Below are 25,163 nucleotides of genomic sequence, written 5' to 3'. Positions count from 1 at the left end.
TTGTGGTTTAAAAATGATTTGAAACCTTTATCCATTGAGGAAGAAGAACTCATACAACAGAAATTTCCAGAATTCGAAGGCCGTAATGGCCTGGCATGTACAACTTGCCGCCAGGCTCTCGGGAGAAACACCATTCCACAATTAGCAGCATTCAATGGCTTTAAATATCCACCAATCCCCGCTCATTTACCAAAATTAGATTTGGTTTCTGAAAGACTTATCTCTCCTCGAATTCCATTTATGCAAATTCGCCGATTGCGTCATGTGCAAGGACAATTTGGAATTTTAGGGCAGGTGATCAATGTTCCAGTCAGTGTAAATACAATAGTTAACCAATTACCTAGGAGTATTGACGATGACCATTGTATCAACGTTCACATCAAAAGGAAGCAAATTCATCGATCAAGCTACTTAACAGGTTTGATTAACAAGAGAAATATAAAATTATGGCTGAGATGCCTACTACCAACTCCTTTGTATCAAATGTATGACATTAAAGTTGATGAATCTTTCTTCAATGAAAATTCCGTTGGTGATCAGGTTTCTATAGATGCAATGAGTGAAAATGTCCCCATTGAAGAGAGCCTCATTGCTCAGCAACATACATTACTCTGGAATGATGATAAATATTTAAGCATTGCTCCTGGTGAAATGAACGTCCCTCACAGTCTATTGTTTGATGAACATGCTGAAGAATTATCGTTTCCCACAATTTATCTTGGACAATTTCGGACTTTTAGTGAAGACCTTCATGTAACTCCATTCATGATGGCTACCAGTGAGCTGAGGAGATCTGATCGACGCGGGGTTACTCCTTATCATTTACTTTATATGGCCATGAAAGTTATGCGGTTTCGAGTTCGTGACAGTCTTACCATTGCTTTCAAACATGTAGGTAAAGATACAAACATTACACGGGAACAAATTCAGCCTGAGGAGTATATAAATCATTGTATTGAAAGCAACTTAGCTTTTTTACGTTGTATTCCTAACTCAACATGGTATTGGGCTGAAAGGAAGAGAGACTTGTTTGCAATGATCAGACAGCTCGGAAAACCCACGGTATTTCTAACAAAGAGTGCTAATGAAATTGGTTGGCCATTATTACTACAAATATTGTACAAATTGAAAAATAATGGGATAGATATTTCAAAAGAAGCCACAGAACAACTACATTTTATTGAAAAGAGCACACTCATCAACGAAGATGCTGTCACCTGTGCTATTTATTTCAATAAACTCATCGGCGTGATAATGTCCATTCTTCAATCCAAAAAATCATCGCCCTTTGGTAAATATCGTGTCAAACATTTCTTCAAAAGAATTGAATTTCAACATCGTGGCAGTCCTCACGCACACATTCTTCTTTGGCTTGAAAATGCTCCAGCAGATCCACTTGGTGCTGACAAACAAAAAGCCATTGAGTTGATCGATACGTTGATATCAGTGAATACCTCAGAAGCATCAGGAAATATTAAATTGCAGACGCACAAGCACACTTTTACGTGCTTCAACAAGGTTTCTGCTAATACTCATCAGAAGTGCAGATTTGAAGCACCATTCATGCCATGCAGATATACTACCATACTTACACCCATGAAGAAGGAAGAGCCAGGATTTTATACGTACAAAAACCATTACAACACCATTAGGACCAACTTGGAGAACAATGACTACGTTGATATTGACAGTTTCTATCAAGAAAATCAAATAATTTCTGATGACTACTACATGAATGTGCTTCGTGCGGGCATCACTCGTCCAAGAGTATTTATTAAACGTCAAGCCATGGAAAAATGGCATAACCCATTTAATCCATTCATTTTTAATATTTTAAAATCAAACATGGACATACAATTTATCACCGAAGAATACTCCTGTGCTGCGTACGTAGTAGAATATGTCAATAAGACCAATCGTGGAATTAGCAATCTCCAACGTAACATCACTGAGATAATGAATGAACATCCAGAGTTCGATATAGTTGAGATTACTAGGAAAATGAGCATTGACATGCTGAACACTGTTGAGATTACAAGTCAGGAAGCTGCGTGGTACTTGTTACGTGAACCGATGTCAAAGTCATCTTCAATTGTGGTTTATATTCCAACAATATGGCCGGTTGAGAGGCAAAGAATACGAAAAACCCAGAAAGAACAGGATAAAATGAATATTGATGGTGATGCAACAAACATATGGAACGAAAATTGGTTTGACAAATACGAAAAAAGGCCAGAAGAATTAGAAGAAGTCAATTTGGCTCAGTTTGTCGCACATTACACACACAATACTAACGGTAATTGGACACGAAGAAAAGAACCTCGCATAATACGGTATAGGAACTACGACATGGCTGATGATATAAACGAATATAAACGAGAAATGGTAACTTTGTATATTCCATTCCGTGATGAAGAAAATGAAATCCTTGCAGAAACAAAATTTATCGAAATGTATGACGACAATGAAATGTTATTGTTGGAGCGACACAAAGAATTTTCATCAAATTTAGATATTCAGAAAATGATCGAGATATATCGAGAGTTGTGTCGCGAAGATGAGTTCAATGATGATGATAATGCAGAGCGAATCAACTTAGCACGCCGATTCCCAGAAGCGAATCCTTTTCAAGAATTGTACAATGCAACCCACACCATGAATGATGATCTTCGATTAGCAACGCTCCATAAACTTGGTGCTATTGCAAAAAAAAAGGGAAAATTTAATGCCCAATGAACAATTTTATGAACTAATGAGGATGGCCAATGAAAAACAGAAAGCATTGCTGATGCATGTGATTGCTAATCTCCTTTCATTCAATCGCTCACCATTCCAAATTTTCTTTACTGGGCCAGCAGGATGCGGAAAAACATTTCTCATCAAACTCATAATGGAAATTTACAACCGTTTTACGGATAATGATGGTTTTTGCAATGCCTATATCACATGTGCATCAACGGGGAAGGCTGCCGTAGCAATCAATGGTACAACAATTCACACTGCATTGAAAATATCACTTTCGAAACTCTTACCATTATCAATTGAAGTAGCACAACAGTACAGAACACTTTTCAAGTATGTTCAAGTTATACTTATTGATGAGATCAGTATGGTGGGAGCTGAACTGTTAAATCAAATTGACTCACGTTTAAAACAAATTACTGGCAATTTCCAAGATAATTTTGGAGGAATGGACATCATTTTTATCGGAGATTTGCGTCAGTTACCTCCAGTTCGGGCAACGCCCATCTACAAAGCAATTAAACGACGCATAGCAGGACCACAATTATGGCGAGACTTGAAGTTTTATGAATTGAATGAAGTTATGAGACAAGCAAATGCAACTTTCTCCACTGTATTGACTAAGATTGGAAATGGCAAAGTGTTAGAACGAGAAGAGATTCAACTAATTGAATCTCGATTCTACACGAAGGAAGAAGCAGATCATCTTTGTCCACATGGAATCCGGTTGTATTTGACTAACAATGCTGTTAACGAATACAATTTGAAAATTTTGAATTCTGCAGAAAACAAAATTGTCACAACAGCTATTGATGTGTTTAGTGGATGCCATAATGCGGAACAAGAAGCATTTGTACGACAAAAATTATATAAACAATCGGTGATAGATACCGGGGGCTTACCCTATGAGTTAATACTGGTACTAAACAAATGGTATATAATAACAACTAATTTGGATGTTTCTGATGGTTTAGCAAACGGCGCAGTTGGTAAACTAGTCCATACAGAAACTGATGAGACAGGGATAGTGACTCGTGTCTGGCTGGAGTTCCCAGACTCACCAAGAACAGGACAGAAGATCAGAACAAAAGCTGCTGCATTCGTCCAAGTCAATAATATCAGTCACACAGCAGTTCCCATTGCACGAAGAACTTCGACTATATATTTAAATAAAAATAAAACCATTTCTGCCAAAAGAAATAATTTGCCATTGGTATCAGCATGTGCCATTACTATTCACAAGTCTCAAGGTGGCACATTCAATGAAATCGTCTATGAATACGAAAAAACGCATACACAACAACTTCTGTACGTAGCATTATCACGTGTCACAAGTTTACAAGGATTGTACATCGTTGCAAAGGATAATAAAAATATATTCTACCATGGACGAAGAAATGCTCAATCGATGGTCCCTCTTCAAGAGGAATTTCGACGATTGTCTACGAATCCATTAATAACTTTGACTGATGTTTTGAAAAACTTCATTAGCAGACCAGGCTTATCAATAACTACCCTCAACTGCCAAAGCTTACGTGCTCATAGTGCAGATCTAAATGATCCAGTCATACAACGGTGTAATATACTAATACTTTCAGAGACATGGATAGAAAATAATAACCATATTAATATTCCAAACTTCAATTGTGCTGTTCAGTTCAAACGACAGAATGTAAGAGCAGGTGGAGTAGCAATACTCCACAGTACTGCTCATGGAACTAATATTGTGACACCTAATATGGATCTGAACTTACAACAAATGGAATCTCTTTCCGTTGGTTTATCATCTGTTGGAGGAATCTGTGCAGCAGAATGTCGCACAGACAGTGGTCAACGAATTATGATCATTGCACTATATATTTCACCGAATCAGAGTATTGCAAAAATTATCAAGTTCATCCACCTATACTTATTACCATATACAGCAGTGGGGGCCGCAGAACTTGGAGTAAAGCTCGATGAAATTCCTATTATTCTGGGAGGAAACTTCAATATCAATTTTGCTTCAGATGATGCAAAACCATTGATTCAGTTTTTGGAAGAAAAACTATCATTGAGAATGAACAATTCACCAACAGAATCAACCACACGTCATGGAACAACAATTGATGCAGTTTTCTCACGGTTCCTAGAAAATTTAGAATCGAGAGTTTTCATTACTTATTTAGTTATCATTAGGGCCCGGATTTTAGGCAATTAAAAAGTCGGAAATAGGTGCCTAAAATAGTCCCTTAAACTACTGCAAATAGTCCCTTAAAAACTGAAAATAAGCCATACTAGGTCCTTAAAGTTGTGGTTAATTAAATTAAAAAATGTGTTTTTAAAGTTTTAAGTAGGTACTGTTACAACCCTTCTTATTGAGAAGCCCAGGGTTGTACGTAACGCTGTGTAACTCCGCAGGGGGGGGGGGGGGAATAGTTTTACACTTGTGCTGGATTTAATGGTATATTGTTCGGCTAATGTTGATCTGATTCACACTGTGGATCTCTGGGTTTCCGGTGCTGGGTCGCAGGTGGACAGCTCCGTGCTCGCCCGGAGCAGTCTCCGGCTAGGGTTGATGTCGGGGCTGGATGGTGTGGGCGGGTGACCTTGATTGCTGCTGCGTGATGGGTCCAGGTGGACCTGGGGAGGAAACGGCGTCTCTCGTCCCCGGTGGTGATACTGTTGACGGTGAAGCCTGCTCGCCACAAAATGGCGTGGTTGTTACTTTCGGAGAGATAAGGAGTTTCAACTTACTCTTCGGTCGGGTGACCCCCCTTGATCCGCTCAACGGCGATATATTACGAGTGTCCCAGGGTTGATCCGCACGACGGCGATGACGCAAACCTTTTTCCCCGGGTTTTGTCACTAATAGCCTGGGACACTAATTCGCGGCGGGTCTACCGTTGCTGTTCTTTTCGCCGACAGTATTCAAGTGACCAAATCTCTCTCTCCCCCACGCTGACCCGTCATTTGCCCTCACCAACCGTCGTACGATGGTCCTAATGTGGTGGTACATTAGACCTCGTAACAGTACACACAACAAGATATTTACTAATTATTTTTTATTAATTAATATACAATACTACAAGTTTGTTAGTTATTTACATTGTTACGTATTTACATTGCATACAAGATATTGCTCTAAATTTTCTACTTTAAAACATTGTCGGTTATCCACCAAAATGGACTTATATTTTGAAAAACTTCTTTCTACCTCGCAAGAGGTAATGGGCGCAAATTTGTAATAAATTTCTTCCATTTTGGTGTCATGTTCCGGCACATCTTCACCTCTAAAAATTCTTGCCAATTCTAGAAGAAATTTGTATCCAGGATTTTTTTCAGTAACATCTTCAAGTTTTTTTAATGCTACTGCTGCTACAGGGCCTGGAGATTTTTTTAGGGAGGTAAATACGTTTTCAACAATTTTGATTGAATCGGTTAAAGGTAACCCATTTTTTTCCAATTGAGTAATACTTTCGCAGATTATTTTAAAATTACTGCGAACATAAATTAATTGGTTTTTTATTCCGGGTTTCTTCATTATAGACTGTGCTTTTTGAATAGCAACAGCAGAACTTCCATCAAAGGACATGACAACCTGTGAGTAGTTAAAAACAGTTTAACAATCAATTAATTTGCTTATCTTTTATATACTTACTTCTTTAATGGAATCAAAGTGTTCGCTGTAAAACATAGCAGCCTGAAGCCATGTTCCCCATCGTGTTAAAATTGGCTGTGGAGGCAGTGGCATTTCTTTTAGTTTTTCTTTGTACATTTCAACTCTCAAAGGTGCCTTAACGAAAATTTTTTTCACCTTCGAAATTAAATTATCCACATCTTCATATTGATAGCGAATTTTTTCAGCCACTAGATTTAAAGCATGCGCTAAGCATGTGACATGCACAATTTTTGGATAAAACACCTTAAGGTGTCTACCAGATTTTATCATATATGGTGCTCCATCCGTTACAAACAAAAGAAACTTTTCAGCAACAACTCTGGTACTCCACAAGATTTCTACGCATAGAAATTTTAAATCAAAATAAATTTAAAAAAGTGAAAAACCCTTACCTAAAGATTGATTTACGAATCTAGCTATTGTCTCATGATTTGTTCTTTCTAATTGTTTAGACGCCAAAAGATAAGATTTTCCAGGTTCATCTTCTGAAAGTTTCCCAACCAGACAATTCGCCACATATCGCCCAAGTGCATCTGTTGTTTCGTCAACTGAAACCCATATGTTAAAAGGATCCAGCTCATTCCGAATGCGGTCAATAGTCTAAAAGTGAAAATAATTTTAAATTAAATATTAAAAGATAGTATGTTCATACATCTTTGTAGCATTTTGGTAAATAATTTTTCCGTAAAGTAGACTCATCCGGAATTTTTCTACCACAATATTTTGTCAGAAAATTCTGAAACGCAGGATTTTGTAGTTTGTGCCATGGTATATTGGCAGCTAAAAAGACGTTACAAAGTTCCATATTGAATGTACTATTTGCGGATTCCTCCAAGTTCTGTGTCAGCAACGTTTGCCGAAGCGGTGTCATAATGTTCTCTTTATGGATGGCCGTTTGCTCATGCTGTTGCAAGTGACATTTTTTTTCGCATATAAACTACAAAAAATAAAATTTTCCAAATAAGTAAAAAATATAAAATGACATATTTTTAATTATGCTTAACTTACCAGTTTACCACAAGCTTTACAAAACATTTCTCGGGTTGATTTTATTTCATATAAATCTTTCTTGCTTGTCCACTGTAATATTTTTTCGCGTAAACTAATTTTTTGTTTCGGCATTATGTTCACTTTAAACAGGTTCACAAGAAACACGACCACTGCACGGAGATAAAGTAAACGAGAAATGACAAATTTGTAATGCTTATATTTACGTCTCCCACCAAATTTCAGAGGAGATGGTTAATTTTATATTTCTTAAATTTTTAGAAAATGACACCCTTAAGGTTTCTCTTATTGTTTCACTTCGGGATTTTAATTTTCGTTTTTATGGCAAGGACCATTTTATAAACGTTAAAGCTTCTAACAATACCTAAGTATCAGAAAACATTAGACCGCGTATACCTGCACCCCTTCGAACAGAGGCAAACAGATAAACTCTGTAATTTATGCCAGTCCAGTCTAATGGTTTGTGGTACTTAGGTATTGTCGGAGTATTTACCGCTGACATCATGGTCCCAACCGTAAAAGCGAAAAAGTAATTCCTGTATTGTACTGCACTTTGTACATTTCAGTAATTACATCTCCTTAAATTTTAAAATCATAAAGCATTGTAAATTTTATTGAGGTACCACTTTTACATTTTCAATACCGTAAACTTCCCAGAATTCGAAAATTGGGAAAAAACCGCAAAAATGAAATTGATTTTTGGTCATTTTAGGCATGTTCAGGCAGTTAAAAGGTAAAATAGGTATTTAAAGGGCATTTTAGGCCGAATAGGCAGAATCAAATATGGCTCTAATTACTCTAATTAAGCCAGAAATCATTTATAGACAAGTTTCATACATGTGCCTTAAAAAATAAAAATAGTCCATTTTGCCTAAAATCCGGGCCCTAGTTATCATAAACCGATAATTTCATTCTTAAAGAACGAAGAAGATGATGCACAGTGACATATGTATATAATTTTATGTTAATACATAAATGAATAATAAACACAATCTATGCTATTTAAAAATATTTTAAAATCGCAGGCCAGTATACAATACCACAATATTCAATGGCTGAAAGAATGAGGGTATCACATAATTTTAATTTGATAAATGAATTTTGAATTATTTTGTTGACCTGTTCGTGGAACCTTAAATTGCTGTCTATTGAATCACTTTTAAAATATTTAAAAGTGATTGATGAATAATTACAATGTTTCCCTGTAATACAAAAGTTTCACTTCTATCGTGCGTCTTTACGACACACTCTGTTTTTTTATTCCATCAAAAGCAATGCTATCGGAGCAGCCCATATTAGTTTAAAAATGTTAATAAATGTATTTCCTTTCGTCTCAACCCATGTTACTTTTATTATTAATAAATGTCTTGAAGCTGGTGAGTTTCCTGAATCTTGGAAGGATTCTTTAGTAATTCCCCTACCAAAGTGTGTTGAACCAAAGTCACACGGTGATTATCGACCCATCAGTGTTTTGCCGACGATGTCTAAGATATTGGAAAGAGTAGTGCATGAGCAGCTTAGTCAGTATGTCAATGATAACAATATACTACCAGCCACACAGTCAGGATTTAGGTCCTCGTACAGTACTAGTACGGCTCTTCTTCATATAACAGATGACATTTTTAATGCAGTAGATCAGCATAAATTAACATGTTTAGTTTTATTGGACTACTCGAAAGCATTTGACACTATAGATCATAAAATCTTATTATTAAAAATGAGTTACCTTGGTTTATCAAAGTCCGTTGTGCGGTTCTTTCAGATGTATCTTGGTCACCGTCGGCAATGCACTATTGCTGGTAACCAAAGGTCAGATTTCAGACCAGTAACCCGAGGAGTACCACAAGGTAGCATTTTGGGACCTTTATTGTTTAGTCTTTACACCGCGGATATAACAGCTGGTATTAGGTACTGTAAGACACATCAATATGCAGATGACACCCAGTTGTATTACTCTTTCTATTTGAGCGCTCGTCTAGAGGCTGCTAATAATATCAATTATGATCTTAAACAAATATCTGCAAACTCAAATAATCATGGTCTGAAATTAAACGAGCAGAAAACAACTCTCCTTGTTATTGGTAGGGGACGGGATACACTTTTAAGTGATATAAATTTTAATATTATCTTAAATAAACATATTTTAAAACCACAAGAATACGGAAAAAATTTAGGACTTTCAATAGACAGCAATTTAAGGTTCCACGAACAGGTCAACAAAATAATTCAAAATTCATTTATCAAATTAAAATTATGTGATACCCTCATTCTTTCAGCCATTGAATATTGTGGTATTGTATACTGGCCTGCGATTTTAAATAAAGATAAAGAGAGTCTTCAGAGAGTGCAGAATTGTTGTCTGAGATTTTGCTTTAACATACGTAAGTTCGATCATATTTAATATAAATATAAGGAAGCAGGCTGGATGAGGCTTCCGGAGCGATTTCTGCTACATTTTGGAGTCTTTTTGTTTCAGCTAAGTAAACGGCAGCTGCCTCATTACCTCTACAAAAAGCTGATTAAGCATTCTGATATCCACAACCGTCCTACTAGATACAACGATCATTTTATTGTTCCTGCGCATAGTTCGGCATTATATCAAAGAAGTTTCTCCTATAGCGCCGCGAGAATCTATAACTTGATTCCCAGTGAAATAAAACAGTCACCTAGCATTTCTGTTTTTAAATCCAAATTTAAAAAATATCTTTTTGCTACACCAATTACATTGTGAATGTACTCATTTTCATGGTACTCAAATGGTACGCAATCTTGATTTATAATGCATATTTTGGTTTTTATTTTTCTTTTTTTCCTTTTTTTCTTTTTTTAGAATTTAGGTTAAGTTTGAGGGGGGGAGGGGGGGGGGTGGTTACTTGGAAGAGCAACGTTGTTGAAAGGCGCCACCCCAGTTATTATTAGTATTCTTAGAATTGTCACTGTTGTAACTGATTTATTTTCTGGAAATAACTGTTATTGTATTAATTGAATTTTAACTACAATTATCGAATAAAGACAATATTATTATGCAGACTATCCCACCTCCACCCGGCGGCACGGCAATTTTGCCGGAGTACATACACTATTACGAATATTACTATCAAGTAATAGTGCAGTGCTTATCAACATAATTACCGGCGTCTCGCCTCCGCATTTTGACTTTGTTGTGTATTATGTTCTGTGTCAATGTTAAGGAACTTCCTCACGATGTGACATGAGTATAATAATATACCTTTTTGAAATTCAACTACCAATGTGTTATCTAAATCCAGAATTTTTAAATTTTTAAAAAGAGATTGCGGTACTATTCCCGTTGCTGAAATTACAAGTGGTAAAATCGAAATTTTTTCTAAACACCAAAGACTTCTCATAGCAACGGAGAGCTCTAAATATTTATTAATTATTAATTATTATTATTATTATTATTATTATTTTTACTTAATTTTGTAATCATGATTTTAGTATATTATTTTTCTTGGTGTCTCACTTTTTTTGCCGGTCAGTGTATTATTGTAGGTTACATATGACCGTATGTGACTAGGTGTGACCGCTTCCATTGCAATGAAATCACGAATTTAACAATGGGAGATATCGAAGATTTGGGCTCTGTTAACTTAGTAAAAGTTCAGGATCTAAAAATTACAAATCACGATCGTTCACCATTTTGGGAAAATTTTACCTAAAGATATGGTGAAAGTACATCGGATAATTTAGGTAGCATTGTAGACTTTACTTATATTATGAAAACTTTAAGTACAAATAATATTACAAGGGAAGTGGGAATTACTGTTCCCTTAGAGGCCGATTTCAAGTTGACTTGCAACTTGTATTGTCATGGTAACGGCACAAAATTGCAAGTTTGAGAAAGATGACGCATATTGGTAATTAATGTGTAGGACAAAGATAGCTACACATTTGCGCTACATCACCTATTTGTCACCCTGACTTGAAATCGGGCTCTTAAAATCTGAAATTTGCAATATTAATGTAGGTAACTGCAGGAAAAAAATAATATATTGGAATATTAGGTTAGTAAGTGCATTATAACAAAATCGAGGAAGAGTTTGAAAAATCGAGACGAAGTCCGACAATTGTCAACTTATACAATGGCTGAAGAAGAGAATTTCGATATAAAGAGCGAAATTGAGGAAGCGTATCAAACGGGTTATCATTTTTTGATTCCCTCAAAATCAAAAGAAAGGTACGATAAAACATATGAGATTTTTAAAGACTGGTTAGATGAAAAAGGAGCAGCAATAACGGAAAAATCTCTGTTGGCGTATTTTGTTCAAAGAACTTCAAAATTGAAATCTCCCGGTAGTTTATGGGCAGAAAATTCCATGCTCAGGAGTACGATAAATCTACACGATGGCACGGATATATCCAAATTTAACAAGTTGGTCGCATTTCTGAACATTCCTGGACATTATTCAAAAAAATCTAACGTTTTTAGCAGACAAGAAATGAACAAGTTCTTGTTGGAAGCCCCCAACGACTACATTTTAATGAAAGCGGTTATGATAATGGGCATTGCTGGGGCCCTTCGACGAGACGAACTACATAAAATGACAGTGGATAACATTACCGATAAAGGTACCATGATAATTGTCACAAAAACAAATATCCGTCGATCTTGTACTATTATCGACAACCCTGATGAAGCTGTTAATTTTTCTAATATTACGAGTATCAGAAAATATTCTCTGTTAAGGCCCAAAAAAACAGACACTAACACATTTTTCTACGCAGTTCGACAAGGAAAGTGTGTGAATCAAGTTGTGGGGATAAATACCATGGGTCAAATTCCTCAAAAAATTGCGGAATATTTAAAACTCGAAGATCCTAAATCATACACAGGACATGCCTTTCGCAGAACATCGGCTACTTTGTTGGCAGGCACTGGAGTGGATGTGATGGCACTCAAACGTCACGGAGGCTGGAGGTTTTCTTAATAAAAATAATATACATTTATTTTCTAAGAGAAAGTGTATTTACAGGTCCTCTGGGGTCGCGGAGGGATATGTAGCAGATTCATTATTATCAACAAAAATGGAGTTTGCTGCGAAGATTTTGCACACAAACAGCGCTACAAACGTTGCATCTACGTCTTCTGCGCCTACCTCAGTGCCTTCAAATATTTCGGACAGTATTTCTACAAACAGAGACAGGGGGAATGACGTTACATCGATTTATTATGGTGTGCCTTGTACATTTAATTTCAAACAATAGTGTATTTGTCATATAGAGTTAATAATATAGTATATTGATTGCTTAGTTGTGTCATTAATTTACTTACCGCATTAGGGCTGTAAGTTCAACTTACGGAATGTGTCAACAAGAATGGTAACTAGCTATAACCACACGATTGTGCGAAAAATAAATGAGTTCATGTCCAATTTTTTTTTTGTGATCCGTTTGAAGATAAAATAGTATATATCATTCAGAATAGAAGCTCTTTTTGTGCTTCGCCCAGTTGTCAACCTCAGCTGCGTTTCGGTCTTCAATCTCTCGGCTTAGCACAAAAAGAGACACTTCCACACTTAATGATATAATATATTATTATGACTACCTTGATAGGTTTACAGACAGCAGTTTACCATTTCTGAAAGAACAAATGGCCAAATACCGTAAATATGACTCAGAAGAAGCAACTGAATCTGGTAAGGAGAGACTTCTAACCATGGACGTAGTATTAGTCAGGACGCAGCATTCCCTATACAGTCAATGCTTTAGATGCGGTATCAGTTGGCCACTCTCTAGTACAACTTTATGACTCTTTTCAAACTACTCGCCAGCGTTAGTGACACAGTTGGCCCTCTGTTGGGATCTTTCCAGTGGCGTGTCAACAGGGGGTAATTGGGGAATTTGGGCATTTCAGCCATTTTAGTCTCGGCTTTACATGTGAGTGGTTCCGGCGTGAATTTTCTCCGTTTTTGGTTGGGTGTTGTTTTATTATCTTTGTTGCTATTATTTGTTTGTTATTGTTCAACTTTTTGTAATCAGCAGAATTGCAAAGTGGGTGGAAAACGCCACTGGAAAGGAACATGTTGCGCTCTGTATTTAGTACCACTTTATAGCAGTGCCGATTTACGCGGCATTTCCACTTTTTTCAAATAGTGCTCCCTCCTGTTAATAGTATCTACCTCCACGCTTCTAACCCAATGGGGCGACCATATGAGAGAACTAATGCTTGTGTGGAATAATTATAGAAAATCGCCGAGTCTAATAAATCAAATAAACAGAAAAATTCAGTGGGTAGACCACGAAGAGAAGATTTAATATTACCGAAACAACTAAGGGATGCAGCAGTGAAAATAATTGAAATCCAAGAACTGTTGCACAATTTTGCCGAAACTCCGCTCCACACATTGACGAATTTGGGACATTTGATAATAATAAAATTCTGTTGTGCTTTTTTAAAGGGTATCCTTCATCCCCATAAATGCAATATGGAGAACAATATAAACGTAATTGTTCTAGGAGTATCTTTTAAAACAAAAGCGTCATGTCGTCGTCCTGGATGTGGCATGCTCATATGTACAATAATCATTTCGTAACACAATCGACTGAAATTTCATACAGTGAAATCGGTTGTGGCCACTGTAATAGTTATTTACATTAGAGTACGGGAGGTGAATTTTCCGGCGCGACAACTGGTTTCGGCGATGGCGATGGCGCAGCCGAGTGGCTAATTATTATTATTATTATTATTATTAAATTAAGTTAAATTGCGGAGGCAAACCTTTTACGCAATTTTTGATTAAGCAGTTAAGACGTAAAATTTAATTAATCAGTATTGTCGGATGAACTAAAGCGGAGGCTGGTATATTCAAATTTTAGTCATGATTCCCCTTGTCAGTCGTATAAGCAAGGAATAATATTGAACCTAAAACTGAGCCTTGGGGAACGCCGCTGGCAACACTCTTTTCAAAAGAAAAATGACTACCAACACGAACCACAAATGTTCTCGCCGACAAAAACGCTTTTATCCATTCAATGCATCTACCCCTCACACCAAGAGCTTGCAATTTGTGCAGCAACAGGATGTGGAAAACTTTGTCAAACGCCTTGCTAAAGTCTAAATATACGACATCAAGAGAGCCTTTTTGATCCAAGATCTTAGTCCAACTATTAAGTGAAGATACAAGATTAGTGATAACGGATCGATTAGGCAGGAATCCGTGCTAGTAAGTTGGAATATGATTGTTATCATGAAAATGCTGAAGCAAATAATGAGTTATTATTCTTTCTAGTAACTTACAAACAAGGCAAGTCAAGCTAATGGTCGATAGTTGCTGACATCGAGTTTGTCACCTTTTTTAAAAATTGGAGTAACTATAGCTTGTCGCCACAGTTTGGGAAGTCTACCAGTGAGAAATGACGTTTGCAGTATTTTTGTTAATGGTTCCAAAATTTGCTCGCAGTTTGTTTTTAAAACTTTAGAAATTAATTTATCCGGATCAGGAGCTACATTTTCAGACAAGTTGTTAATTTGTTGTCTAACCGTCTCTTTAGTTATACTTAAGTCAGTTAATAAATTCTTATATTTGAAACTACTGATATTAGGCAGCGATACAGTTGAGTCTGATGAGTAAACAGATGCGAAAAAATCTGCAAATGCATTTGCTGTTTCTGTAAAATTAGAGCACAACACGTTGTCTTTGTTTCGAATGATAGGTATAGCTACTTTTGAGGAGGTATGTTTTCGAACATACGAGTAGAATGATTGAGGTTTTTTAAGTAGTTTAGCTTGGTATTTACTTCTTGCATTTCTTATTTCAAAGCTCAAATTGTTTGAAAATTTTCGGTGAATATTATAATCATTGTTATTCTTACTTTGTTTAAATTTATTCCAGAGTTTTTTCTTTAAATTTACTTTGTTAAGCAGCTCGTTTGTAATCCAAGGTTTCATAAATAAACGTTTACTTACTACTGTTTTTGTGTTTTTGGTGGTTAAACTGTTAACCGTATTTAGAAAAAAATTTCATTGTTCCTCGACGTCAGCAGAATTGTATAAGATGCTCCAATCTGTTCGATCCAGACATTTAGAAAGCGATGCATAGTCAGTAAATTTATAAACAAAAGACTCAATATTACATTTAGAGTAAAGAATAACCTGCAAATCTATTTCAATTGTGCAATGATCAGACAAACCGATGGGATCAGAGATGCTAAGATTAGAAATAAGATTACAATCTGATATTAAGGCAAGATCTAATAGAGGGGATTTTTGGTTATGTCTAAATCGTGTAAAGTCTGAAACAGCTTGAGAAATATTGTTATCATTTAACATATCAGTAAAAAGTGAATCAGAAAAAGAGCTAGAGGAGTAACAGTCTGCTTTCCATTTGATATTGGGATAATTAAAATCTCCAACAATTATTAAATTTGAGAGGTTTTTAAATTGATCTTCTATAACATTGATTAATTTACGATCATTTTCGATTGAATTTGAAGAGGCGTTAAGTGGAGGTCTGTAAACGCATGCTGTTACAAAAGAAAATAAATTACTGGAAAATTTAATCCAGAGCGTATCATACGGTTCAACTGATATATCTAGAACAGTTGTCTGAAACTTATTTTTTTAATGAGATTTTCATTTACGTATATACATACGTCTCCTCCTCTGCCATTTATTCTGAATCTAGGTAAATTTCTCGAATGCAATTGCTCGAAGACGAATTGCTCGAAAGTCAATTGCTCGAATTGCAAGTTCCTCGAACGGCAGTTTCTCGAAAATGTTTTGCTCGAAAGTAATTAATTATCATACATAGATAATGCGGTGATTGTTATTACAAAGGCCACATCCGTATTGCATTTAATAAATTTAAAAAAAAAACTGTTTTACACAAAATTTTTAACTTCTGATTTTTACACTAAGAGAATTCATTTCTAAAATTTATAAACGAAATTACCGAAGAAAAATATGAATTAGATTAAATCAAACGATATTAAAAATCTGAAGACTGGTTTTATTTATGATGTGGGATTTGTAATTGCGGTAAGGCCGTTACAGATCTTCGGGTGCAGGGATTTGAGATTCCATTATTTTCTCCAAGGCCGCAACAGTTTTTTTTTTTTTATAAAACAATGAGTTTATGCAATATGCAATTGGGATATAAGGTTAGTAAGTGCATTATAACAGAATCGAGAAATTTTTTTACACGAATATTTTGAAGGCATTAATGTCATTATTTATTACGACTAGTCCGTAATTACTAATAATTACTAATTACACTCCAATTACACATTTTCGACCATATAAATTCGAGCAAAACATTTTCGAGAAAGTGCAGTTCGAGGAACTTGTATTTCGAGAAAAGTTACAATCGAGCAATTTCATTTTCGAGCAATTGATTTCGAGCATTTGATTTCGAGCAACTGCATTCGAGGAATTTGCCGGAGACGATTTATTCTATCTTTTCGAAAAAGTTTGTAGTTGTTTAATCCAATCATATTATTACTTATATAAGAATTAAGCCATGTTTCAGTCAAAGCAGTTATGTTAGGTTTAGAGTTAGCTATTGAAAAATCATTAAACTTAGCCATGAGAGAAGCGATATTAGTATACATTATTTTACAAGTAAAAGGTTTGCCAGTGATTCGTTTTTTTTCTCTACTATTTTTGGTGTCTTGTTCACGTATTTTATGGTTAAATTATTTTCACCCTTTCCAACGCGGTCGGCCAACTCATCACGTAATTGCTTCAAGTAAGATTGTTGCTGCTTTGTTTTATCATCGCTAATATATATCTTAGAAAAACTTTGTTACCCAAGAGCACTGATTTTTTTCTCAAACATAATCTGCCCATGTCAGCATTCTTGAATCTAATCTTTAATAATCGCGGTTTATTACTTTTTGAGTTTCCAATTCTGGACATATCATCTGGCATAGCAGCCAGAGATGGATCCAGAACTTCCAAAATATCGTTTGCCAGATTGAAATCGTCATCAGAGGTAGATTCTGGGACGTTGTAAAGAACCACATTGCAACAGCGTATCGATCTTTCAACCGATTCATTGATTGTATCTTCTTTTTGATCTAAAGTCTGAAGAGCATTAGATTTTATCAGAGACTCTAAATTTTCTAAACGGGTATCAAATGATTGTTTCAATTCGTTAATCATGGTTTTTACCTCAGAAACAGCAGAGATCGTCACATTGCAGCGATTACAAAAATTTTTAATATTATTGGAACGCAATGATGGTAAAACTTTTTTCTCTATCAGGCCTATTCTGTAAGACACTTGGTTAAAAGTTAAACGTTAAAACAACGGTTAAAATTAAAGTTAAACAGTCAACATGTAATTGTAATTTACAGCCATGACAACCAGTAAACTGATCTGAATCCAGGATATTTTCAAAGCAGTGACAGCACTTTTTAATCATTGTTGTAAAATCAATCAAATATTTAGTCGCCAACCGATACCGAAACGCAACAAAAAGTTATCTCGCTAGCGATAAGGTTTGTCGCAGAACGGAAACCGCTAAATAGATAGTTCAATGAGAAAACTCACAAATACTAAAGTCTGAAAAACAGCAATTGCACTGGATTCCTCGTTGTATCACCAAGAGATCGATATTAAACTTCAAGGGAAAAGTATAAAACTATTCAAGATTATAACGCAAAATACTGGGAGCGCTGTGAAAACACGTCCGACATGTACTATTCCGGACACGGAATCTTGGCCACGACTGACATTTAACTGACAAATATGTGTGAACTGGACTTTATTGAATATAACCCAACTTTTGACTCGATAATGCCATTTCCCTGCTTTTTTGATGTCACAAGGAAAACTTCAAAGTGATTTTTAATAATTGTCATTTATTAATGACACTAATGACTGGTTTACATCATTTTTTTTAGAAATGTCTAAAAAATGTTGGCCAAGATTCCGTGTCCGGAATAGTACGAGCATCACTAAAATTTTTTAGGACATTTTGACATAATTAGTTGGAGTGCCGGAAAATACCTCCCGTACGACATTTGTATTAGACTTTTCGGTTGACCAAAATATTAAATTTTTTAAAAATCAAGACTAATTTTATTGTAGAATTTGACATCGTCAATAAAGAATCGAATGCTGTGGAATCAATTCCTTGACGACGGTGACCGTTCCTAACAAATTATGTATTTTCAACAATTTATTAGTGCTTCAAAATTTAATTTTGGTATATTAATCGTGCGTGCCTCTAAAGAGACTGCGTTTCAGAATTTTCTGACAAAATATTGTGGTAGAAAAATTCCGGATGAGTCTACTTTACGGAAAAATTATTTACCAAAATGCTACAAAGATGTATGAACATACTATCTTTTAATATTTAATTTAAAATTATTTTCACTTTTAGACTATTGACCGCATTCGGAATGAGCTGGATCCTTTTAACATATGGGTTTCAGTTGACGAAACAACAGATGCACTTGGGCGATATGTGGCGAATTGTCTGGTTGGGAAACTTTCAGAAGATGAACCTGGAAAATCTTATCTTTTGGCGTCTAAACAATTAGAAAGAACAAATCATGAGACAATAGCTAGATTCGTAAATCAATCTTTAGGTAAGGGTTTTTCACTTTTTTAAATTTATTTTGATTTAAAATTTCTATGCGTAGAAATCTTGTGGAGTACCAGAGTTGTTGCTGAAAAGTTTCTTTTGTTTGTAACGGATGGAGCACCATATATGATAAAATCTGGTAGACACCTTAAGGTGTTTTATCCAAAAATTGTGCATGTCACATGCTTAGCGCATGCTTTAAATCTAGTGGCTGAAAAAATTCGCTATCAATATGAAGATGTGGATAATTTAATTTCGAACGTGAAAAAAATTTTCGTTAAGGCACCTTTGAGAGTTGAAATGTACAAAGAAAAACTAAAAGAAATGCCACTGCCTCCACAGCCAATTTTAACACGATGGGGAACATGGCTTCAGGCTGCTATGTTTTACAGCGAACACTTTGATTCCATTAAAGAAGTAAGTATATAAAAGATAAGCAAATTAATTGATTGTTAAACTGTTTTTAACTACTCACAGGTTGTCATGTCCTTTGATGGAAGTTCTGCTGTTGCTATTCAAAAAGCACAGTCTATAATGAAGAAACCCGGAATAAAAAACCAATTAATTTATGTTCGCAGTAATTTTAAAATAATCTGCGAAAGTATTACTCAATTGGAAAAAAATGGGTTACCTTTAACCGATTCAATCAAAATTGTTGAAAACGTATTTACCTCCCTAAAAAAATCTCCAGGCCCTGTAGCAGCAGTAGCATTAAAAAAACTTGAAGATGTTACTGAAAAAAATCCTGGATACAAATTTCTTCTAGAATTGGCAAGAATTTTTAGAGGTGAAGATGTGCCGGAACATGACACCAAAATGGAAGAAATTTATTACAAATTTGCGCCCATTACCTCTTGCGAGGTAGAAAGAAGTTTTTCAAAATATAAGTCCATTTTGGTGGATAACCGACAATGTTTTAAAGTAGAAAATTTAGAGCAATATCTTGTATGCAATGTAAATACGTAACAATGTAAATAACTAACAAACTTGTAGTATTGTATATTAATTAATAAAAAATAATTAGTAAATATCTTGTTGTGTGTACCTACTTAAAACTTTAAAAACACATTTTTTAATTTAATTAACCACAACTTTAAGGACCTAGTATGGCTTATTTTCAGTTTTTAAGGGACTATTTGCAGTAGTTTAAGGGACTATTTTAGGCACCTATTTCCGACTTTTTAATTGCCTAAAATCCGGGCCCTACTAATAAAGGTGCAGTATGAATTGTTAAAAATAAATAAGAACTGCAAAAGCTACCCACTCGGGTGTATGGACGCTACCACCAATACAGGTTTATAATTTAAAATGGATTTTAGACGTAATGGAACGTGCAACAAAGACCTCACGCGCCAGTTTTCTAGTTCCAAAATCCGCATTCATTCTTGCATTCTAATCTTCTTCGATGGGAATTTGAAAACGCTCACTTAGGAAGACTTGCTTGAAGCATAATTTGACTTGCAATTGAGTACCCAAAATTTGTGTGGCATGTTTATTTTTTCAATTACTGAAATTAATTGCACAATTAATTGTCTTGTCAAAATGATTTTTCAATGAACCGCCTTTCTATAGAAGTGCCAATATTTTTGAAACTCAGGATGCTATGGAATGGCCAACTAAGAAATTTGGCAACACATCCAGTGTCCTGGCCTGTTAAAATAGAGACCGCCTTGATTTATTGCATATAAAATGGCAACATTTCAAACAAAACATAATTCGATAGAAACATTGTACAATGGCCGGCGATAAAAACTAGCCATCACTTTTTTGTCATGTCAAAATCCAAATGATGTGTAACTAATGCTTTTTTATACAACTGACATTAAAAGTGACGTTTTTAGTGGAAGCTAATGTGATTAAAAATTGCTCTTTATAACTTACCGTGTTAAAAGTATTTTTAACACTAGTAAAAAAAAACTTTTAACACTAGTTATTTTTTATTTATTTATAAATGTTAAAGTGGCTCTATTTGCCGCTTTTTCAATATCTGCGGGAAATCTGTCGTCGATATAGGCATCGTTAACGTCGTTTTCTTTGCATTTCATGTTTACGAATGCAATAATGTGGAATTGAAAGTGTTTTACAAAACGTAATGAAAACTTTTTTGACGTTTCTAATAAACAAATGTCAATAGAAAACTAGCTACCTGATTTTTGCCGCAGAAATTAAAATAAACATCAAAAATACGACTGCGTTTTTAAATGCAATGCAAACCAATTGTATAAAAATTAGATGTATGATGGACGTGTTAAAAGTGATTTTATTTTGTTCGTAGGGTTCGTCAACTCGCTGCGCTCGTTTCCCAATCTACCCCATTTACAAAATAAAATCTCACTTTTAACACTTACATCATAAATAACTACACCGAACTCCAAAATTAACGCTTCACATTGATTTTTTTAATTAAAAAGTAAGTTTTAAAATATTTAAAAAAATATGTTAACAACAATAACAGCTGAACCATGGGAAATATTTTCAACACATTTTCTTACAAAAGAGCACATAAATGTAAAAAAAATACAAAAATTCGAAAAGGTAACATCACGAGTAAAAATGAAAAATCGAAAAAACCATCGAAATTTAAAGATTATTTTCCTGAAATCTTGTATTGTCCCCTCTAGCATTAATTGTAGCTCAATAACGTAGTGGCATGTTAAAAATGAGGTTTCTGTTATGATTTTAGCCCATATTTTACCAAATATCCGGAAGTGCTCTTGTTAGCTGACTGTAAGAGTTTTTCCATATTATCCCATAAGTGTTCGATTGAGTTGAGGCCAGGGTTACGTGCTGGCCACTTCATAACTGATATTTCAATAGTCCTAAATTAGTCGGAAATTACCCTTGCAATATGTGGCCGTCTATTATTGTGCATATAAATGAAGTCTTGCCCTACGAATGGGGCATAAAGTACAACAACAAGTTCCAAGATGTTCGTGGTATATCGATGTGCATTTAAATTGCGTCTATGTAAAACCACAAGCTCTGTAGCAACGTCTAAAGATATTCCTATCCATACCATTATTGACCCTCCCCCAAAACTCTCTTTAGTAACGAAATTACACTGCGCACATCACTCACCAGGTCGTCTATACACTATTACCTGTCCGTCAGACTTGTATAGACAGAACCTGGATTAATCGAAGGCCAAAACTTTGCGCCAATCTTGTTCGACCCAATTGACATGTTCTAATGCAAAGCTTAAACGGGCCCTCCGAAGAGCTGCAGTTAACTTGGATCCAGTGGCTGGTCTTCTCGGATGTATCTGATCCTCCTTTAGTAATTTTCTAACAGTATTTTCACCCAGGCGGAGTGCATATTTTCTAACATGCAATCTTGAAGTCGGAGAGCAGTGAGAAACCCTTCTCTAATGCTTATTAACCTTAAGTATTGGTCCTGGTTAGGTGTTGTGATCCGTTTTCGGCCTTGTCCCCGCCTCCTTGTGTGCCGTCCAGTCTCCCGATGTCTTCTTGGAACTTTAGATACGGTAGATTGGTTCATACCAAAGTGATATGCTATAGTCCTCCGACTCTCTTAATTCTGAGCTAACAAAACCACTTGCACGGACTTTTTAAATGCGAAGTTGTTCCTAACATCACCCATGTTAAAAGTAAATGAAGATTGATGTCAATCCTGATTCAATTTTTCAACTGTTACTAAAAAATTATTTTCGAGTAAATTTAAAAATTGAGCAAAAACGATATTTTTGCTCATTTTTGTACACAGTGTCTGGAAATTTTAATTACTCTTGTAGAATGATCCGTGTTTTTCCTCTATTTTCAGTGTGTATAACAATTTTCTGCTTTAAAGTAAAACTTTTCAAAAAAACCGTAAAAATACAAGTGATGCGTTAATTTTGGTGGTCAGTGTATTATTTGTTATTAAATTGTAAATGTCATTTATTCGAACTGTCACTTGACGTTGAAAAGTCATTTTAACTGGCTAGTAGTGTTAAATTGACAGCAGACCAGTTATGAATTTAACAAGTAGAGAAATTTGTTTCATACAAATTAAAATTAAATGTACAATTAGAATTTCCGCTAATGGCGAACATTCCTGAAGCGGAAGTGAATTCGCTCGTCATTGGACAATTAATTGTAGAACCTCCCGAAGTAGACGCCACATTTGTCGAAGTGGAAGCCACATCTGTTGAGTTTCGTCCAGGAAACATTTTTTTCGCCATTTTAATTTTTTTTTTTTTGATAGAATCATCCACATAACCTTCCGCAATTCCACTACTTTTCCATCCTCCCGCACGTTCTAGTGTCAAAATATCTCCGCCTGCATCCACAACCATCGTTGCTGCTGATCGGCGAAATGAGTGACCCACTTGTAATGTTTCACATCCCATGATAATTGTTTCAAAAACGTGTTAGATACAAAACAGGGTTCGTTCCCAGTGACGTGTTTTGTGCTTACCCGATTTAGTTCACGTACGCTTCTTGTGTCTTCAAATAAGTTGACGACTCTCTGAACCTTAAATTTTGTAAAGCCTACATTTGGATAGTGTTCCACGAGAAAACTATGTAACTGAAGTATTTGCGACACTCTCCATAGGCAAAAATTGTTTCTTTTTCAACAATCTTGAAATTGTAGTAGTATTTGCAATAAACTTGACTTTTATAATAAAGCACGCCCACTTTTGACAGATTTTAAGGGTGTACAAAATGTTGCTTGGCAACTTTTCATCAATTATTTCAAAAAATGACTGCTCAAATACCCTCAAAATTTAGATCAAATTTTTAACAACAAAATCTAATCTTTTTTTCGATAAACTAGACGAGGGATTTTGTTAATTGCTTGTGAAGACACGTATTTTTTAATGTTCAACAATCTAGTAATAAGTGCGCTTAATTTTCAATAAAGGAAACATGTGTTGAAATTACATTTTTTAAATTGAGGTTATAAGTATTATTATTACTAATTGAATCTTCACCGTCTAAAATATCTGTATTTTAAATTTCATAAAAATCCGTTGGCAAATAACCGAAATATTAGGCTCGAGAGTCTTAGCTGAGACACCCTGTATAGCAAATGTAAAATGTAAAAGGCGTGTGAAAAAAAAAGCTCAATGAAATGGAAACAGGGGCAAATTATCAATTACATCCGACGTTTGAACTTGTATACATAACAACCGTGCTTTCATATCATTCACCGGCCACTGGCTGCAGAACGACAGTTAGAGATGTTCATATGTTTTGGGTTGTGAACATCTCCTTGATAGTCACAGCGGTGAAAATATTGCCAAAGCACTTAAAAATTTGCTTGAAAATTGGAACTTAAAACTTGATCCGGCTCATCTATTAGTTGCCGACAATGCTGCTAATATGAAGAAAGGAGTAGAAGGCGCTAAAATCTATTATCAGCCTAGCTGTATTCATACTCTTTACAGCTCGTGATTGAAGATGCCATCGAAAGTCAACGTGCAGTTATAGATGTAATTTCTAAATCAAAAAGAATAGTGACGCATTTCAACCATTCTAAAACTGCATCTGACAGACTCTTGAAAATCTAGGAGGAACTCTAAATGGTTCCAAAAAAGCTGATTTAAAATGTGGCCACACAGTGGAATTCGCAATATTACATGCTTGAAAGATTGCTAGAACAGAAGAAAGCCATCAATTTGTATATTGTGGAAAATGGAAAATTAACAGACTTGAGGTTCAACCAGTATCCCCGTTTTAAAGTTGCACTTTTTGATGATATGGAAACGACAAGAGTAATTTTGCATTTAAAACAAAAATCCGCAGCAACTGTTTTGCAGGATAGAGAGAAATTCCTGGACGAAGCACATCATCAATCGTTGAAACAATTACTGCTTTAGGCAGCGATGATGAAGATCTCCCCCTATCAAGACTGGCATCGCCCCTTCCAACAAAAAAAACATGAAGATGAGCGTATGACTTGTTTTGGACATCGTATAGTAAAGCACCTGCAGTGTCAACAACAAAAAGTCAAATTAATCAAGAAATTTACACATATATTGCATTTACAACCATTGACAAGAATGCAGTCCTTTTGAATAGTGGGCACAAAATTAGGGAACATTTCCGAACATTACCAAAATTGTATGTTGGAAGAGAATTACAGAAGAATTCAGTTTTGAATCCCCTAATGGTATTGGTAATTGTTCCCTTCTACTTCTGGAATTTTCGCGTGTTTTTCTGGCTAGACACCCTCAGGGCGTCCTCCTAGATCGTTTC

The 25,163-nt window shown here is 35.3% G+C and overlaps 1 protein-coding gene and 3 long non-coding RNA genes across 4 annotated transcripts; 2 read left to right on the top strand and 2 right to left on the bottom strand.

Annotated features, from left to right (window-relative positions):
* Window positions 1-715: 715 nt before the first annotated feature.
* Window positions 716-2,599, top strand: LOC138123491 (uncharacterized). Its single transcript, XM_069038276.1, has 2 exons — window positions 716-1,737; window positions 2,585-2,599. Exons 1-2 carry the CDS (start codon window positions 766-768, stop codon window positions 2,597-2,599), a joined length of 987 nt encoding a protein of 328 aa, XP_068894377.1. The 5' UTR covers window positions 716-765.
* A 2,575-nt stretch (window positions 2,600-5,174) lies between these two features.
* Window positions 5,175-5,758, bottom strand: LOC138140713 (uncharacterized). The gene is made up of 2 exons (XR_011162715.1): window positions 5,479-5,758; window positions 5,175-5,419 (listed from the first exon to the last, which is right to left on the bottom strand). It is a non-coding gene; the product is annotated as an uncharacterized lncRNA (long non-coding RNA).
* Window positions 5,759-5,771: 13 nt separating this feature from the next.
* On the bottom strand, window positions 5,772-8,306 carry LOC138140706 (uncharacterized). The gene is made up of 5 exons (XR_011162710.1): window positions 7,412-8,306; window positions 7,056-7,340; window positions 6,796-7,003; window positions 6,383-6,741; window positions 5,772-6,322 (listed from the first exon to the last, which is right to left on the bottom strand). It is a non-coding gene; the product is annotated as an uncharacterized lncRNA (long non-coding RNA).
* Window positions 8,307-18,612: 10,306 nt separating this feature from the next.
* On the top strand, window positions 18,613-20,147 carry LOC138122403 (uncharacterized). The gene is made up of 4 exons (XR_011156483.1): window positions 18,613-18,707; window positions 18,760-18,967; window positions 19,022-19,380; window positions 19,441-20,147. It is a non-coding gene; the product is annotated as an uncharacterized lncRNA (long non-coding RNA).
* The last annotated feature ends 5,016 nt before the right edge of the window (window positions 20,148-25,163 follow it).

Source organism: Tenebrio molitor, chromosome 1 (assembly GCF_963966145.1).
Source record: "Tenebrio molitor chromosome 1, icTenMoli1.1, whole genome shotgun sequence".
NCBI lineage: Eukaryota > Metazoa > Arthropoda > Insecta > Coleoptera > Tenebrionidae > Tenebrio > Tenebrio molitor.
Note: the sequence above shows the minus strand (reverse complement) of the source record. Positions and strands in the feature narration are given on the sequence as shown.